This window comes from Eurosta solidaginis, chromosome 3 (assembly GCF_040869045.1).
Source record: "Eurosta solidaginis isolate ZX-2024a chromosome 3, ASM4086904v1, whole genome shotgun sequence".
NCBI lineage: Eukaryota > Metazoa > Arthropoda > Insecta > Diptera > Tephritidae > Eurosta > Eurosta solidaginis.
In genome coordinates, this window is record NC_090321.1 from 179,984,262 (window position 1) to 180,004,590 (window position 20,329).

At 34.9% G+C, this 20,329-nt stretch overlaps 1 protein-coding gene and 1 long non-coding RNA gene across 3 annotated transcripts in view; one reads left to right on the forward strand and one right to left on the reverse strand.

The window, feature by feature from the left end:
* The first annotated feature begins 8,523 nt into the window (after nt 1-8,523).
* On the forward strand, nt 8,524-9,297 carry LOC137246823 (uncharacterized). Its single transcript, XR_010951711.1, has 3 exons — nt 8,524-8,668; nt 8,837-9,061; nt 9,116-9,297. It is a non-coding gene; the product is annotated as an uncharacterized lncRNA (long non-coding RNA).
* A 5,675-nt stretch (nt 9,298-14,972) lies between these two features.
* The window catches only part of NaCP60E (Na channel protein 60E), a 641,026-nt gene continuing 635,669 nt past the window's right edge, over nt 14,973-20,329 (reverse strand). The window contains exons 32-34 of one of the 2 annotated variants that reach the window (XM_067774083.1): nt 18,655-18,867; nt 18,384-18,575; nt 14,973-15,718 (exon numbers count right to left, since the gene is read on the reverse strand). In XM_067774083.1, the coding sequence (XP_067630184.1) occupies nt 15,171-15,718; nt 18,384-18,575; nt 18,655-18,867 (953 nt within the window). In that variant the 3' untranslated portion in view covers nt 14,973-15,170. Of the gene's footprint in view, nt 15,719-18,383; nt 18,576-18,639; nt 18,868-20,329 lie in introns of both variants that reach the window. The other variant, XM_067774082.1, reaches the window with a different exon arrangement.

The window sequence follows — 20,329 nt, forward strand, 5'->3', positions numbered from 1 at the left end:
TATTAGAAAAATCAGGTGAGATATCGGAAATAGCGATACGAAATAATCTTCATTATATAAACAATTCCAGCCGATGCAGCAATCAGTAGATTATGCAATTTTTATGACATCAAAGTGGCTTTTATATACCTTGTAGCGAACTGCACTGGTTCCGAAATATCTCAGAGTTATCGCATTTAAAGGCAGTGTTTTCAACTGACACTGTTAACAATGGCAGTTGCCCCCTTTCCAGATCTTTTGAACGCGCCCATAGCCTCTAGAGCGAAACCGTCGCTTTGTGTGACTGTCCCTCATATTTGTATTTGGGCGACCCGGGTCAGTTTTAGGAATTTTTTCGGTATATAGGGATTGAAAATATTTTGTTATTTTCCAGAACTTCTCTCTACAACTGTATATGGTACTACTCTGCCGTCCATAGCAAAAAGGCAGTAAAGTTCATTTACTACCTTTTCGGAATTTTGATGCCAATATATTTCAGCGGCACGAATTTACTTATTAACTTCAAAGTTAATCATCAAAATTCAAATTTGAAGACGAAGCAAGATATAAAACTTGTTTTAAATTTCGAATATTTTAGATTTGCTAACCAAAATAGCAGTAAATTAGTTTTCGAAGGCAAGAAGTATAAAATATTTATTGCTGCTTTTATTCTCTGAAAATTTGTTATAAATAGAATCTATCTTCTTCTATAAATCTTATAAAATAAAGTCGCTAAATGCCATATATGCACATAACTTCACACAGAATGCTCCGATTTTAAAACGGTTTTTGCATTTGAAAGCTTAGCTACGTGAATTGGTACAGGTAATATAATTTGAAGGTATATATTATAGGGGCGTGGCAAATTGCCAAAATGTAGTAAAAAATCACAATTTTTGTTTACACAGCTATAACTCATAAACGGATGGATGGATTTAAAAAATTCTACTTTTCAGTAAAACTTTGAGATATTTACCTTCGTTCTGCATCAAAAAAAAAACTTGATTTCTTTCTTATATCAGCCAAATTGTTTAAACAAAAGTAACATTTTTACCAAAAAAATCGTGTGTGATTGTTCGGTGTCAACCGTGCGCGCTAATTGCTTTTGAGTGAGGCGATGCGACACATACGTACATATGTACATAGCATTCGCTGCGTTATTTAACTTCCGGCGTAGGTTTATAGGCATGTATGAATGTACATATGTATGTATTTTCATATCATATCAGCTTGACATAGGTATGTACATACATATTTATGCAACATAAATGGTTAATTGTTAATGCTGCAATATAAATGGTATATATTGAAAAATAATCTTTCGTTAAAAATATTAAACATTTCCTTAATATTCTTAAACAAAAGTTGTATTTTTTGGTATTTTTGCATGTATCACTACATAGTATAAAACAAAGTCGCTTTTTCTGTCCCTATGTCCCTTTGAATGCTTAAACCTGTAAAACTACGCAACGGATTTTCATGCGCTTTTTTTAATAGACAGAGTGATTGAAGTTTGTAGATTGTATAATAACATCCATTAAATAGTGGAGCAATACTGTTATTTTTGAAGTTTCTAATGTGATGTATGTATATATATAAACGAAAGTGGTATTAGTTACACTATTTGTAACTCAAGAACGGATGAACAGATTTGGCTGAAAATTGGTGGAGGGATAGCTTAGAACCAGGAGACAGACATAGGATACTTTTTATCCCGTTCTGGATAGGGTCTTGAGATCAAAACGTGGACCTGGTTAATCCTGGGATATGTTTGTACAATGTGGGCATCAAATGGAAGCTGTTTATGAGTACTTTGATACGGCGTATTTTTCGTACCCGTGGGTGACTAGGGTCTCGAGATATAGGCCAAAATGTGAACCCGGGTACTCCTAGAATGTGTTTATAGAATATGGATAACAAATGAAAGCTGTTGATGAGTGCTTTAGTACAGGGAAATTTTCATATCTATTTGTGACTAGGGTCTTGAGATATAGGCCAAAACGTGGATCAGGGTAACACTAGGATGTGTTTTTACATTATAGGTATCAAATTGAAGCTGTTGATGTGTGCTTTAGTACAGAGTAATTTATACCGCTGGTGACTAGGGTCTCGAGATATAGGCCAAAACGTGGACCCGGATACCCCTAGAATGTGTGTGTAATATGGATATCAAATGAAAGCTGTTGCTCAGAGCTTTAAAGTAATTTTCATTGTGATATTCGATTTAGTCGCATCAACCTGGCAAAACTGATAAATATACATGCGAAGCCAAAAAAAAGCATGAACTGATAATACCCACATACATATTTACATACGTCCTATTCGATTTGCCTGAAAGTTGGTATATAAATTTGCCTATATTAGTATCTACGATCCTACGGGCTGGGAATGAGATTAGGACTAGGATATGGACTGAGACTCGGAGTGGGACTGGAGCTCGGAATGGGACTGGAACAAAATACATACCACCCTCTGGGACTGGCAATAAGAGATGAACAAGAATGGGAAAAACTTGAGAGAAGAGAAAACAGGGAACGATAAGGGGACTGAGAAAGAGATATAGTGAGACGAAAATAGAGATAGATGAAGCGAAAAAGACGGAGGAGGAGTGAATAAAATGATTAAAAAGAAGTGAAGAGGGGAGGGCAGAATTAGAGAGAAAAAGCTTATTAAAATGTATGCAGATAGACCAAATTTAGGGCAGAACAACGTCTGACGGGTCTGCTAGTTTTATTATAAAATTGTATACCAATTTCATACAGAGGGCTAACGAAGTAATTAGTCAAGTTTTCTACATTTAAGCACAATATTCAAAACACAAATTCCTAATTATCTCATTATTGCTTTATTGAATGGAGTCAAAAATCTAGTACGTTTTGCTTGATGGTGCTATTGCCCATGTAACAATTGAAATCAAAAAAACTTTATTTTCAATAATTTACGACAAAAATAAAAACACCAAAAAAATAAAAAAAAAATTTTTTGCTGCATTTGCAGCAAAAGACCATAAGGCTTTTCCAAAATACCCACATATTGCAGCATCTATGAAGCTCATTCCATTTCAAGACAACCGGCCCGCGCGGGACATGATTTTTGATTTCGATGAAATTTTAATATGTTCTTTGGTCAGAATAATGAAACACGTCTTTTTTTTTTGCCTCATAAATTTTTTTTTTCGAGTTTATCGGCAATTTTTTAACTGTCAATAACTTTGTCAAAAATCAACCGATCCTCATGATTTTTTCTTGTTGAAATGTTCGTTATTACATTCACTTTTATATAAATTTATAAACAATAGGATATAGTTAAAAACAAATTTTTTTAGTATTTAGTAAAAATTTATGACTTTTTTTAAAAATTAATATCTCAAAAAAGGTAATTTTTTGGTAAAATTTTTTTTATTTGAGTTAAAAGTTCATATTTCAGCTTGGCTAAATGCCTATTATCCAAAACTCGTTGTTTTCGAGATATGAATTTATGAATATAAAAGAATTTTTTCCCCCATATATTGATGCAATGCATATCAGCATACAAGGCGCTCAATGCCAAATGCTTCAAATGAATAAGAATATCACATTTATTATTGAAAACATTTAATTGTTGTTATATTCATACATTTTTTTGTTTACCAAATAAAACTATTTATTTATTTAAAACAAACGTAAAACCCAATTCTAGAGGATTGTTCTTTAATGATGACAAAGCTTTGACACTCCCAAATTGAAAAATCTGTATATGCCAACAGGTTTTGGAGGAAATAATTCATTTTCTACTAAAAATTTCGTGAATTGATAAAAACCTATGTTCGTTTAGAATTTTATTCAAAAATGCACTATATCAAAATTTGTTTCAAAAACTCCCTATAAGAGCATAAGTTCAATGCATTTTGACATAAGATGGAGTTAATGAAAAGCATTCTGAGATAGGGCGTTCTTCAATCTAATTCTAATATAGGTCGTTTTTGTGATAAATCTTGAAATGGGAAATTTTTTAAAAATATTTTAAGATAGCACGATTTTGAACAGGCAACCGACATGGGGTGATACTCTACTCAGCAGCTGCAATGAACTGACAAAAAAAATAAAAGAAAATGGCTTATTTTCTTAGAACTTTATATTCCGGCCTTGACTTTGACAGGAGAGTTAAGCTTTTGTGCGGTCCTGCTACATAGGGAGTATTCACCTTTTTATTCTCCTTTTTATTGGGAAATTTTTTAAAAATATTTTAAGATAGCACGATTTTGAACAGGCAACCGACATGGGGTGATACTCTACTCAGCAGCTGCAATGAACTGACAAAAAAAATAAAAGAAAATGGCCGATTCCCCAAATTCTTAAATGGAGATGAATGTTCCGAACATACGGAACGAATAAGTTAACATGCTCAATGTAGTCATATTTCGTTATGGCATCTTCATTATTTACTAATGACATTTTTACGGAAATCGATTTACTAGTCGAGTTTTTCACGTTGAACGACGAATTTTGAATTGGTTTAGGTTTCGTATGTTCATAGGATTACGAAAGTGCACGATTCCTTGGTGTCCGTACTTTTCATAAAACCTATGTTTAGCCACACTAATAGATCATGGCATAGTTAATAAATTCATCATAAAATTAAAATAAATGTTCTAATGAATTATGCAGTTCAGTAATTATCGGGTATTTGTAAACTGATTGCTCTCTATTTCTACTACTAATATTTTTCGAAAAATCGTAAAGAAACAACACAGTTGACGAATGTCAATTCGATTTGGGAGCAAAATGGCTGCAATTGACAAAAAATTTGTCAGTCGAGCAAACCTCTTGTGATTGAATCATGCGTAAAACCCGCATTTTATATTTCTTCGATTTCACTTTTACACTTCACTACATCTTTGCTATGGACTGCAGTACGGTTCGCATATCCCATTCCTAAATATATATTTAAAAAACTTAATTGGCGGAAAGTAGTCACAAGTGCCGCATCAACATATGTTTGGTCTGTCAAGAATTAACAAGCCGAAAATCGCATCTCATCGATGCTAAGGATTGCAGAACAAACAGTTCTGGTATATATAGATAAAAATACTCCATTTAGATATTTCGCAAGATCTCTTATATGGAAAACATAGAAGTTATTCAACTTCACCTAAAAAATGTATAAACAAAAAGTGTTAAATTTTTTTTAACTAAAATATTTTTATAATAACTTTCTGAATAAATTTTTAAAATATTTTCCAACAGTTACTGCTACAATGTATGTTTGTCATTTTTTAAATAATTTTTTGTTTGTATTATTTATGTAAGTATAAAATGGTATTACTTATAAAAAACAAGCTTCACATTGCAATTCATAAAAAGTGTAGTTATTGTCGTTATATAATTTTAATTTTATAACCATGTTTTGTTCTTTGCGTTTGTTACACTCTTTGTAACAAATAAATATTTGTATGTATAATTGTAAATACAATTAATTTACTGCTAACATTATTCAATATTTTATGTAGATAGGTACCTACATACATATATAATTCTCTTTAAATCTACATAATCATTTTAGATATTACGTACCTATATATTGATTTTAAATTCAATTAACAATATGGAAATTTTATTTATAAAGTTAATTGTATTATTTTTAGTGGCATTTCTATATACATATACATACATTCGTGTATTTTGCAAATAAAAATATTTCAACAAAGCGCACATTATACCTAAAGAGCTTTTTTGACGGTATAATATCGATAACATGTTTTTTTTATTTTATAAAACGATAAAAATTTCAAAAATTAAAATAAACTAAGGTGCTTATTAAAAAAAACGAGAATCGGGAATAACAATTATTATAATTGAGAAGGTACAAATATTTTTATTGATCTTTTCCATACGGAGCTTTTCGGCTGATAAATGAGAGACAAAAACTTAGTTTTTTTCCTGCCCTTCTGCGCGGTTCGATGATTTTATTCTTCGTTCTTCATCACAGAGTCTGATGTATTTTAATTTAACATAAAACGAAACATTTTCAATTGAAATACCCATTTCTGGCGGCTGCCGTAAAAGTTTTCTATGCCATAAAAAGCTTCTCAACAAAAATACCTTGTAGATGCCTCCTCCGGAGTTGGTTCCGTTCCACCAATTTGTAGAAAAAATTAAAAGGTTGCACGTTGCAAATTCGAAAAGAAGCTCTGCCGAGAAAGCTCATTACTTTTTTTTAAATGTATGTTTTACAAAAAATCCTTTGATATAATAGTATTTAAGCTTGCCTTGGGTTGATATTATAATTTAATAAAAAAAAAGTTTTTTAATATCGAATGACATTTCTGTTCCATTTTTACTTACTAATAAGCAATATTATAGCCATTCTTTTAAATTACGTATACAAAAATTAAAACAAAATGCTAATTTGACTTTTCTTCTATTCATGATTTTATCAATACAAATTTAATAATATTAACTTTTGAATTTTGTATCCTATACATAACTACATATTTCTAAATCCATAATTATTTTATGTTTTTAACATATTTCACACTTAAACGCATATCGCTAATTCGTTTTTCAATGTATGTATGTATATTTAAGCGAATAACAACTTAGGGGTTTATGCTAATGGGGATATACGTATATTGTTCTAACGAACTCGATTTAGAGAACCGTATTTTTCCCTTGGCTGTTAAGGTATAAACCCATCTATCCAGGGAAGATTTAATATGGCCACATTGAACTTTCTAGGCCATCCCGCACCACACCCCTAGTACCATGGGGAACTTGGGGTCGCTAGACTATCGGCTGCTAAAAAAACAGGATTCGCCACGGGTAGGTGAGTATAACAATTGGGCTGGAGAAGGTATAAATTGCACATGGAGAGGTTTCCGCTACACAACCCTCTAATCAATTGGGTATTTTAATCGCCTCGTACGACGGGTGAATAAAAGGATTCAAGGGGTTGTGTAGCGCAACATATAGCTTCTCCAACCCAATTGTCAACCTCACCTTCGAGCGGCGAATCCCGTTTCAGTAACAGACGAGGCTCTGGCTCCTTATGGAACTTGGGGGTGGGGAGGGAGGGATGGCCTGAAGGTTCAATGTGGCCATATAAATCGTTCCCGAGATGGTCGGGCCAGCACCTCAATGGTGCTGTGTTACCGGAGCGTATCGGATCTGTATCCGACAAAAGACCATCACATCGATAACACTCCCCAAAGCCTTCGGGGAGTAACCTAATCGCTACAACAACAACAACAACAAGGGGTGACTAAAATACCGGATTCAAGGGGTTTGTGTAGCGCAGCCCTTTCGGGTTGCCAGCGCAATACATTGCTTCTCCAAACCCAATTGTCAACCTCACCTATCCGTGGCGAATCCTGTTTCATTAACAGCCGAGGCTCTGGCGACCCCGAACTCCTCATGGATCTAGGGGGTGGGAGGTAGGGATGGCCTAGAAGGTGGCATGTGGTCATAACAAATCGGGCTTGGTACCGGAGTACCGGATCTGCATCCGGAAAAGGACCATCAACTCGATAACACACCCACCCCAAGGCCTTCGGGGAGTGTCCTTATCGCTACAACAGCAAAAACAACAACGGGCATACCCTCCGAGGGTATATTCTAGGCCCACTGTCGTCATCGATATCAACTTATTTAGTTGTATTCGTTGTTGTTAGCACATTTTTTGTTTAGGCTCCAATATGGACTCGTACGGAAACCTGTATAAAGTAAAAATAATGCAGCATTTCTCCTCGCCAATTTAACAGAAGAGAGTGCATGATACTAAGGAATAACGCGGTTTAGTACTTGGCAGGTAATTTTAAATTTTGACCTCTTTCTTCTACTTCTTCTATTCTTCTATTTTTCATAAATCTGCAAAGAAGCCACACTGTTTGTCATTTCAATTTGGGAGCAAAATGCTCGTAATTATCAAAAACTTTGTCTTCCGATAAAACCTCATGTGATTCAATCATGGTTGTATACGTCACATATACATATGCAGATATAAGTACTAATAAGGTAAAATTATTTTCTAATTTTGAAATTGAACAACTGTACAGTAAGGGCTAATACCAGGGACGATAGCGTCGAATTATTGAAAGTCAATAGAGTTTTTTGATGTCCTTTGTCATAGGATGCCCAAACTAGCCTTGATAGCTCGCACGTGGAAAGTACTGACCAATGCCCATTTGCCTATGTTTTTGCTAAGCTCCGTGCGGCTATAGGTATGCCTACCGGATTGTTTTCTGGGATGCCGCCGACGGTTGTACCACCCCTGGCCAGTTCATAAGCTTAAAGTTGCGTTTAACATTCCTCTATCCAGGGCCATTAAACTGAGAAGTCTGTGGTATTCAGGGATTGACTTTGTGTAGTCCACATTTGAATCAAAGGCTATTAGTTCAGTGCTTCACCTCCAGAGATAATCACCCCTATTCTGCATTTCGATTACGTTCCCGTTCTACGCTCCGCTTTAATCGAAGTTTGGTATTCTGCATTACGACGGAATCGTGAAGAGAAGAGGAAGAGCAAATGATTTTTTGAAATCAGCTGTTGGTACGGAATGTGTGAACATTGGAACAAAATAAATTAATGAAAATTTGTAAAAAAAACACTGAAAAACGTTTATATTTTATTATCCACGCCATTTTGTACAAAAAAAAGCAACAGAATATATTGCCGCAGTGTTATATTTTTTTGAGTGAAGTGCTTTCATAATTGTAAGTGCGTTTTTGTCGTTCTTTTGGCCAATTCCCTGCCGTGGCCACCACGTTTTGTTAAAACGGATTCCTGCACGAATATAGTTGACATTTTTGTATTTTAAGGATGCTAATTTCATTGCACTGGCCTAAAATACTTTATAACGGTTTATTTATTCTTTCCGCAAGGATTGTTTACGTTTTCGCTTCACCTTCCTCTACGCCGGCAGCTTGCTTTGGCATATAATTGGACTCAACGAACAGACACAAATTATAGCTGTCTATTATAATGGAATCAATAGCCGCGGCATTATTTTTGGAGTTGGAAAGCAACGCATACGAAAATTGCCAGGCGATAATGGAAAGGCAAATATTGCGAAATTTGTGTAATCCATTTGAGATGAGTGACGAATTGTAAGAAATTGAACTTAAAAGTGGTAAAGTTTAATGACTTATTTTCTTTTTTAGGTTCAAAAAAAACTTTCGACTTAACAAGGATGCTTTCAAGTATGTGCTAGATACTTTTGCGGGGCAAATACGTCCAAGGACATCGACATCGACATGTTGTTTTTGACCTGGAAACATATAAAAAACAATCATCATCAAGCCTTCTACGTTTCTTAACAAGTTTTACTTACATTTTTGTTAAAATTCTGTTATAAATTAATAAAAAAATAAAAAGAAAATATTTTTTTTTTTTATGGTCCTTTTCCGGATGCAGATCCGGTACGTTCCGGTACCAATCCCGACCATCTCGCGAACGATTTGTTAGTACCACATGCGACCTTCTAGGCCATACCGCCCTCCCACCCCCTACATCCATGAAGAGTTCGGGCTGTTAATAAAACAGGATTCGCCACGGATAGGTGAGGTTGGCAATTGGGTTTGGAGAAGCTAAATATTGCCCTGGCAACCTGAAAGGGTTGCGCTATACAACCCCTTTGAATCTATTTAGTATTTTGGTCGCCCCTTACGGCACGCATACCTAGCGCGGGTATATTATAACCCTCTAACCCGCTGGGGAGATCTTCCATAAGCCTTCGTAGGGTTTTAAAGAAATAAAAAATTATACAGTCTAATCGGCCTTAAATCGTTCAGTTTAGAGCGGGAAGCTTTTACCTTCTTACTGATAAAAACTACCTTAACATCTCTTGAAAACTTATTTATATAACCTCGGTCCATAGCTTTATAACTCTTGACCTGGCCACCTTTAGACTCTAACATCCTCTGATCATTGATTACGGCAAAGTGCGTATCTAAAAGGAAGCTCATAGCGTCTGTGGTAGAATCGATCCAATTACTGTCCGACTTCTGTACATGGACAATACTAAGTAATGTTGGAGATCTAGAAAGTACCTCCCTCGAGCGGTATACTCAAACATGTTTTTTTTTTGTTCTTCAAATCGGAAATGGGGTTTCCACATAGAAATGTCTTCTTCTAACAAGGAAACCTCCTTATATACATATTTTCCATGTTCTGAGGAAGTTTTTTTTTTTAATACTAATTCAGTTGCACTATAGAAGCTGACCCAAGAAACCCGCGTTTTTTGGAAATTTATATTTGTTGACATTTGTATCTCCCACATTCCGTAACTAACTGCCTCGTTTCGTTATGTTGACAGGCCCTTACATGTTTTGTTAAATTTGTCCTTTCACGGACGAATACATTTTTTTTTAAATTAAGCTAGTTGTAGATATATAACACCCCCCAAAAAAAATGTTTCGGCTCATCCGAATAATAATGCACTTATGTACATACATATTTATATGTATAAATTATAAAAATGTTAACTGGCTTAGTTTTACTTGTTATTTACTTGTTTTATATATACATACATACATACTACTTTCATATATTTAAAAAAAATTCTTGTTCTGTAAAATGGTTAAATGAAAAATATTTTCAAATCAAAAACTATATAAATGAATGAAGGAATAAACCATGAAGACTTCACAGAACAAGAATTCTCTCCAAGGTTTTTGTTTCCAGTTTTTGCGTACATTTAACTTTTTAATCTTTTAATTCAATACAGTATATTTATGTTTTTGGAATTACGAACTGTAGCCGACATTGCTAAGCAAATAATCATTAATGATTATTTATTTAATTTCATTTAATAATATATCACTTAATTGACGAGTGTATGGTTTGTTCCTTAATGCACTATTATTTCTATTTGATTTGAATTAGTTGTTATTGTTCCGGTTATATTGATATTTAATTATACTGTTAATTTATATATTTTCTACTTAAGAAATTGAAAATATCTGTGAAAAAAGTGATGTTTATGGATTTATTTCGAATTCTCTATTTTTTCGATGTTTTAAATATTATTTATAATTTTGCTTGTTAAATACAAAATGGTATACAATATTTGTGGTTACTGCAATGTTATTACTCTCAATAGTGATTGTCCAGATATACATGGATAAAGTGGGTAAGATTAAATTAGCTTTTACTCGTTTTAACTACATATTCTATATTTAATAAGCAACGTTTGTTTTTTTGTTGTTCACTACATTTTTCTTTTGGCAAAGTTTCAGTAGGGAAGAAATTCGTTATACATTTGTAAAAGTATATACTTTTGTTACACTTAAAAAAAATATTTGTTCAAAAGTAAACTTGACCAAATAAAAAAAATTTAATAAGCTGAAATCATACAAAGTCGGTATTTCATAATCAACAAAGACAGTAATTTTTTTTTAAACTGGACTCATTCGTATAAGCAGTTTTATTTTTTTAGTATTTGTAACATAAATTCTTCTATTCTAATCCATATCTTAATCTTATCATGCTTTTCAAATTTTATAAAATAATTTTGATCGCCTATATCATACTGATTTTCATACATAGTTATACCAATATTAGTTTTACCACTTACATACATACGTACATGCTTACATTATAACTACATAAAAAAACTGTAACAACCTCTAATTTAATATGCATATTTAAGTACAAACTAAATTTTCTTCACCACAACTAATTATTTGTTTACATGGACCAACTTACATACATACATTCATATACAGCTGCGGTCGAAAAATAAACACAAAATTCAAAATGACTTATAAATTATGTAGATTTATTTGTTTTTCTCGTACGCTCGTGAAATTTTGCAAATGTAAAATATTGGGACAACTCCCTGTTTCTAGAAATCATAGAAACGAATGGTGGATTTATAACAAATACTAAGGAAATCAAACATAAAATTCCGTTGAATTAAAATATTTGGTTACATTTGTGGGATAGTTATGGCCTCTTTTCCCTAATCGATTGAACCGCAATCAAGTCCACATACCAAATATTAGTGGTCTAAGCCGAGTATACTCAGAATTGTAATGATCTTTAAAACTACCCCTAAAGCGGCACAAAAACAAAACAATCACGAAACAGTTTCAAAATGATTTTGCAGCTGTCGCGAGATAACTTAAATAATACTGCAATTGTCTATAGATAGTCTTGCTAACCACTAAAGAAATGTCCCCGAAAACAAAACCGAAACAGGTTCCGAAAAAGTCGCTTACAGAAAACGAAAACAATGTTAAAAGATTCTGGAGATAAACCGAACATGATTCGAAGGTAGTCCCAAAATTATCCCTTAAATAATCCTAAAATTAACCCGAATAAATCCGGAGATAGACCCGAAATAATGTCAAAACTATCCGTAAATAGTTGCGAAATGATATTAGGCAATAGTTTCGGTCCCCAAAAACGCTCGGAAAATAATTCCAAAATGATCCCAAAATGAACCCAAAAAAATTACCAAAATAGTCCAAAAAAATTCGGAGATATAAACGAAATAGTCCCGATATACTCCCGATATGGTATTGAGTTTATACCGAAATAGTCGCATTCTCTTCCTTTTTTCCAAAAGTGCTTAGACCCCAATCTATATGAAGGATATGCCAAAAAAAGACCACGTTTACACATGCACTATTCTACAGTAAATCCTCAATAGATAATCTACGCGTTTACATGTATCCTATCCCTAGGAACTAGATTATTAGCTATAACATTTTCACGTTTCCCTTTTATTTTGTGTTTTAAATTAGAGATTGTACTTTGTCTATGAAAAAAATTGGAAGTTCTAAGATTTGTTCATAATTACCGATTATCGAAGAGAAAGATTTATAAGGGAAATGTAGTTATTTATTTACTTAAACAAATTAAGGTAATCTCCTTACATGTGTACTAGGTCTAACATTGGTCTACGTCAAATAGATACCCCCCCCCCTTCATTGTTCCTCTCCCTCTAAATCTCTTTTCCCTATCCCTTTCCTACTAATTTAACTCTACTTTTGTCTGTGCCTTTCTCTGTTCCTACGTCGCACCATCTCCTCTTACCTCTTCTTTCATCGAATATCGACCATATCGCTTGACTGGAGTGGTCCCTTTCTTCTCATTTCGAACAGGTCACTCCATATTTACTTCCCGTAAAGAAAGGTAGTGCCAAAATTTTGTAGTCAGAAAATGTGTCATATTGAATATCTGGTTCGTATGGGAAGTGTCACACGTCCTAATTTTGGATTGATTTTACCAAGTCCAATTATCTTCCTCAAAGTGTAAGAAATAAGTTGACGTAGGTGTATGCAATTCGATAAAAAGTTTGCCAGCTAATTCCACTACTTAAATAAAGAAAAGCAAAAGCAGAAGATAACAGTTGTATACAGTGAATCAAAACTTTTGTTTATGCGGTTTATTGATGCGCGAACGACAAATGGCCTATCAATGCGAACACATTCCTCGTGTTCCAATGAAGCATGAACCAGATACGGATAGAGATTTAACATGCAAATTCACAACAATGTGAACCATATGGATGACATTGTTGTTGTATTTGCATATTAAATCTCTATCCGTATCTGGTTCATGTACCATTGGAACACGAGGATTGAGTGATGTGCTACCTTAAGGCCCGAACACATAAAAATAACCTTAGGGGTTTAGAATACCCGCGGTAGGTATGCCTGTCGTAAGAGGCGACTAAAATACCAGATTCAAGGGGTTGTGTAGCGCAGCCTTTTCAGGTTGCCAGCGCAATATATAGCTTATCCAAACCCAATTGTCAACATCACCTTCGAGCGGCGAATCCCGCTTCTCTAATCTCATGGAACTTGGGGGGTGGGGAGGGAGGGATGGCCTGAAGGTTTAATGTGGCCATATAAATCGTTCCCGAGATGGTCGGGCTAGCTCCTTAATGGAGCTGTGTTACGGGAGCGTACCGGATCTATGTATATCCGGCAAAAGACCATCACATCGATAACATTCCCCAAAGCCTTCGGGGAGTAACCTTATCGCTACAATAACAACAACAAGGTTAGAGTTAGATACCATTGTATTGATTGTCTCTAGGCATAAACGTTTGCATTGGTTTGCATGACAAACACTATAGCAATGCGAACAATTATTGAAAATCTCTAAGACTTGAGTTCGAAAATTGGCCCATTAGATTAGCTGTTTTGTTCAGACGATTCCAGAGATAAAATAAGTGGTAAGCTCTTTGAACAAGGTAAATATCGTCTACGGGGTGATATATTTTTTCAAAAAGTTTAAACACTATTGCGAACAATAGATATTATTTTGAATTTTGGATCAATTCTTTTACCACAGCTGTACGTATGAACCATATTTATTTTCAACACTTAACTATAACTTAACTACCTTATATATATAATTGTAACTTTTTGCAAGTCGCAACGTTGACGCAACTTAATCTACTAGTACTTAATATCTAATGACAACACCACATTTCGTCACCTGAAATGCAAAAGGGCATAACTAGCATCATAATTGGAAAAATTTAAGTAGTTAGTTACGAGCTTTTGCCTGTTAGGTAAGGATATCTATATAAGATTGTATGTACTATTGTATTGTATGTAATTGTTAACATTTGATTTCCTTAAACAAATTATTAGTTTATATGTATATAATACCTATACCTGTGTACATGTATGATTTTTTTAGGTAATATTCTTAATTTGCGTGTTCATGATCTCGCTTAACGGCGACATACATACATACATACAAATCGTTTGAGTATTCGTAAATGGATTATTACAGACTACATACATGCATACAACTTTTTTTTTATACCAAAATATATAATGTTATGTAATCAAAATTCAATCAAATTTCATATCAACATTGTATAATAAACGTAAATATGATAGCTAATTTGGCGCACCGATATATCAAAGACAACAGTCCTCATGCCCGAGATTGTCAACTGCCATGTGAATAATCGGGTTTCGTTGCAGCATTAGCATGAACATCATATTCAACTTCTTGCACAACACTCTCATCAATAGCCGATGGCACAGGTGGTAGTGACGTAGAAGCAGTTGTTGGCATTGATGGCTGTGGTTGTTGTTGTTGTTCATTATCGTTTGGCATATCGGGTAACGCACCACATGCATCTGCCGCCGAATTGGAACTATATGTGGATATGGGCCTAGAACTACAGCAACTCGTGCTTGATGAGCCAGAGCTCTCTGTCACCGGTGCTGTATGTATTGAAGGTCATCTAATCGCTTTATCACTGTCATCGGACGCGCTAGTATCACTTGTGCTTTCGACATGGATTTCAGGTTGTGATGGTGGTACTGATATTCTTGGTTGAGTTCGTGTTATTGGAGAAAGAATGCACGGCAACTTTATATCTTCCGATTTAGGTGGTGAGTCTTCTGTCAAAGTCTCTAACACTATAATCTCATTGGCATCTTGTGGATTATAATCATAAAAAACTTTCGAAGTGTCACCCTGTATGTTAACATCAATTGGTGCATTCAAATCAATCGTCGTAGTAGCTGGTGATATCTGTTTGTCAACGTGAGTGTCAGCTTTGCGGCTGGGTTTATTTTCGTCAACGCCTACATCGGTGGTGGAAGCATATTCGTAAACGCGTGCTATGGAGTCTTGAAATTCATCAGAGAAATCACCACGCGGTGGGTCCTTGGGACTATCGACCATTATTTGCACGACCGGCTGCTGCATTGTCAAGAGATCATCGAAACGTATGTCTTCCGAACCTGGACTAATGTGAATTTGTGGTGGTTTGCACTTGTCTGCTGAAAAACATTGAATGTGGTTTGAGGAATTGAAAGAGTTAAAATTGGGAAATCTTAAGTTCAAATCTTTAATTTTTATACGATCCGTGATCGGAATCAATTTTTAAAATCGCAATAGCCCAGAAGCATGTGAAGCAGATTAAGGAAATATATGTGGGAAGATGCACATGAGGCGTAGCTTCATAGACGTGTACTAGACATTGCATACGAAATTTTAGCCCAAAGCGGGTCATACGTAGCTTCATAACACACCTTGTACGTGTCATGGCGCTACGCCTCGCCCCCTTTCATAATTTATTAAATATTAAAGAATAGTTTGACAGCTGCATGGTTAACGTTTGATTGAAAATGGTTTTCATTCCCTGATCGTAAAACGTACTAGGAACAGAGCAGACTATTCATGTAAGCCCTGCCAGTGAGAAAGTTTTTACAAGCTGATATACGTTTTAAGTAAAAATGCTTATCAAACGGAAGTTATTTTACTGCTTAATTATATTGAGCAATTCACAAAAGTGTCGGATTCATGTAAAATTTTTAAGAAAAGAGTTCTTTTCATGGTTTCCAAATAAAAAAATTTGTTTGTGGAATCCGCGTTATTAAGTCCTTCCAACGGGGTGGGGGCCGCCCTCTACCTCTGCTTCCATAGGTGGGTTCCGATAGAAACACTTTCTTGGCCGGAGCATCATCTTTCATTCGCATAACATGGCCTAGCCAGCGCAGACGCTGCGTTTTAATTCGCTGGACTATGTTGATGTCTGCGTATAGCTCGTACAGCTCATCATTAAATCTTCTTCGGTACTCGCCATCGCCAACGCGTAGAGGTCCATAAATCTTTCGAAGAACTTTTCTCTCGAACACTCCCAAAGCCGCTTCATCTGCTGTTGTCATGGTCCATGCTTCTGCCCCATATAGCAGGACAGGTACGATAAGTGACTTGTAGAGTATGATTTATTTTTTTTACTATTTGCCTTAAGAAATTTTCAATGGGACTCTTTATATAATCTTCCACCTTATACTAATCGATTAAAGCTTATCAATCTTACAACTCTTGATAGTCGATGGGAAATGCTTGGTGTAGTATTTATGATAAAACTTTTAAGTGGAACAATTTCAAGCCCATTCCTTCTGAATGAAGTGAGTTTTGTGTTCCCTCTAAGACTTCGAGACACTTCAAACCTCTCCTGCTGAAAAAATGTAGAACGAATTTCGAACTAAATGAACCTTTTCGGTGTTTATGCCAAGATTGTAACTCTTACTCAAACACATTTGATAGCTCGGACTCCTTTTTTTCTATAAAAAAGACTGTTCTCACCACTCTTAATAATTAATGTATAAAACGATTGCTTCTGTTCTCTTTAAGCATTACGCTTGCCTGATGAGATTTCGTCTGTAGCTGAGCAGTCTCAGATCTCGACGCTTGACAAACCGCTGCCCATCAAAGACTCGGCAAAAACAAAAACACAAAAAAAAGTTATTATATATAGGGAACGTACCCAAACTAGGTGACCCATTTTCTAAAACTTTTTATCCCCCCTCGGTGACCACCGGTAGTATATTTTAAGACCTCTTCCCACTAAAGGGTTTAGTTTTCACGTAGTAGTTCATAAGTATGATTTTAAATAATTTTTTGCTAACTTAAAAAAAAATTTATTTGATTTATATTTATTTTTATTAATTCGGCACCCGCCGCGTTACGCGACGCGTCCGTGCATACATATAATTATAAGTTAATAATATTAAGAAGAAAAAATGTATTTAAAAACATAACCGAACAACAACTTAATTTATAAAGTCTTTTTATTTTCATCTAATTCAACTTTAACGAATACGCTTCCAGCATCAAGCCACTGGGATACATCGTAGATTATGGGAGCAGTAGCATCAGGAGTTTCCTCAGACGTGATTATTTTTTCCTCGTCGAAAGCCTCGATGTCTATCCACTACGCGCTTTGCTCCACGATACATAAGATCTCTTTTGGTCTTCTGGAGAGGACCTACAGAGGTCGCACGCGAGACACGTCGTCCACTGCATTACCGTGCACGTTTTTCTGATGATTTTTCATGGACATTTTTGACGCGAAATAAATTCCACAAAAAAATTTCAAGATTTTCTACAGATTATTGACTACGTGACAAAGTCTCACAACAGGTGTAAAACCTAAAGAAACCCTCCTCCCCCTAAAGAGGTCACGTAATTTGGGTACGTTCCCACATATATAAATTGATCGCGTGAACAGGATTAGCCTGGTTTCATTGGGCCACTTGAGGGCAGCGCACTGCCACAACGTCCATTAAAAAAATAAAACACAAAAGCATAGCACATACCGCGAATAGGATAATTTGTGAATTGCCCATATATAAATATTTTTAAGTACCTAGGGTTGCTACTTAACTTTGCTATGGTCATTCCTATATATACCCTCTAATATCTCGAAAACGGATTGATTTATTGAGATGAAGTTTTGTAAATTGTTAACTCACTACATGTTCGTAACGCGTAGCAAGTTAAACTTCAAAATCTTTGAAAGGTTAAAATAATAATTTGAGATAAATTGATCAAGATTTCAGAAACTCTAATTTGAACCTTAAATGTCTACAAAAACTTTAAAGCTTTAAGGACTTAACAGTCTCCTAGTTTTTAAATAAACTTGTTGACATAACTTACCAACTCCCACTAGTACCGGCATACCCCTACTGCCACCACCACACTCATCACCTACTTCATCCTTATACTCCTCACTCTCACGATGTACCAACACATGTACCAATGTGGCATTATCCGGTCTCAAGCCACTCGGTCCCATTTGTTGTTCTGGTGATGGTTTTGTTACAATCACTTCCGGTGTCGATGTATCCGCTAAAATAAAATCAATGAAGAAAACAATTTTAAGTCAAATTTGCTCAAACATTCAAATAAATACCATCGACACACATACAGACAAAAGCATTTTTGTTAACTCTTAAAGCGCTTTGTGCTGACAAACCTCTTTCAAGCGGTGGCTTTTTACGTATAAAACTTGTGGCGCGTTTACGCGTTGGCGTTGGCGCTATTTGCGTAGGTAATTGGTGTTGTTGCATTTGCGGTTGGATTTGTCTATCGGTGGCTGTGGTTGTGGTGGAAATTGTTGTTGCTGTAGCTGGTGAAATGCCTGCGCAGTATGTGTGAGAAGGAGGGTGAAGAAAAATATTCATACATTGCTTAAGGGAATGCAAAACCGTTGACAAAATACATTAATAATTAAATTCACATACAAACACACATGGAGAAGGATCGTAGAGAGCACCCAATAAATAACAGAATACAAAATTGTCAAAAGTTTGAGCATTATTGTTTATTATTTCAGGCCTAACATTTTCTGAAACATTTTTAACTTGAGTAGAGGTGTAGAAGTATTTGAAAAAATTATTTCAACTCCACTCCGTTCTGGTACACTTTGATTTGGAAGAATTCCCAAATGTTAGAGAAATTTGTTTTGCATCTATCAAACTTTACTTTTCAACTTGAGTACAAGTTTTTTTATTTTAGATAATCATTTTTCGTTCCGCTCATGTTTCAAATGCGTTGGAACATATTAAATTTCTCAATTTGAGTAGCAAAATGTGTCTTTAAGTTTGATTATATCAATGGTTGTTTGAGATGCATTTGAGAACTAACCATTGATATGCTTTTCCAATTAACATTGTACTGAAACATTTATTGGGCACATGCGCATACATACACAAAATAAGAGTAAACCCACACAGACTTAAAAGTAATTATAAATGTGTAAGTTATTTACAAATGACTGTGAGGTTAATTTGTAATTTTATTACGTCAATAAACAAAAAAGGTTATTATTTTCATCTACAATCTATAATGGGATATGGGGGCATGGCCATGACTCATGAAAAGAAAGTTGCTATTAAGTTCAATTTTAGATAGAAAAATACATACAACATAAATGTATGCATGTGTATTTAAGTATGTATTAGGATGGAGCGAAACAAAAAATTGTGAACACGAACACCGAAAACCAAAATAGCTATTCGTTAACTTAATGTGAAAATGTGCTAAGTCACTTTTTTTGAAAAATTGTATTTTAATGCAGTTTTAAAACTGGATTCAAAATACATCGATCACAAAAAAAATTTCATTTCATTTCTTTCTGCGCGCTTTTTATTTATTTATTTAATTCTTTCAGTTTAAAAGTAAATGCTTTGTTGCTGTTGTTGTATTAACGATAAAGACACTCCCCGAAGGGGAGTGTTACCGATGTTGATGGCCCTTTGCCGGATATAGATCCGGTACATTCCGGTAACAAAGCACTATTAAGGTACTACTAGCTCCACCATCTCGGAAACGATTTATATGTCTACATTAAACCTTCTAGTCCATCCCGCCCTCCCCACCCCCTAGTTCCATAAGGAACTTGGGGTCGCCAGAGCATCGACTGTCAATGAAACAGGATTCGCCACGGTTAGGTGAGTTGAAAATTGGGTTGGAGAAGCTATATATTGTGCTGGCAACCCCTTGAAGTTGGATTTACCCAATTGATACATGCCTTTGGTGTATGATAAATGCTTTGCGCTGACTATGATCTACTTCAATTCTTACATGTCGATAACTAGATG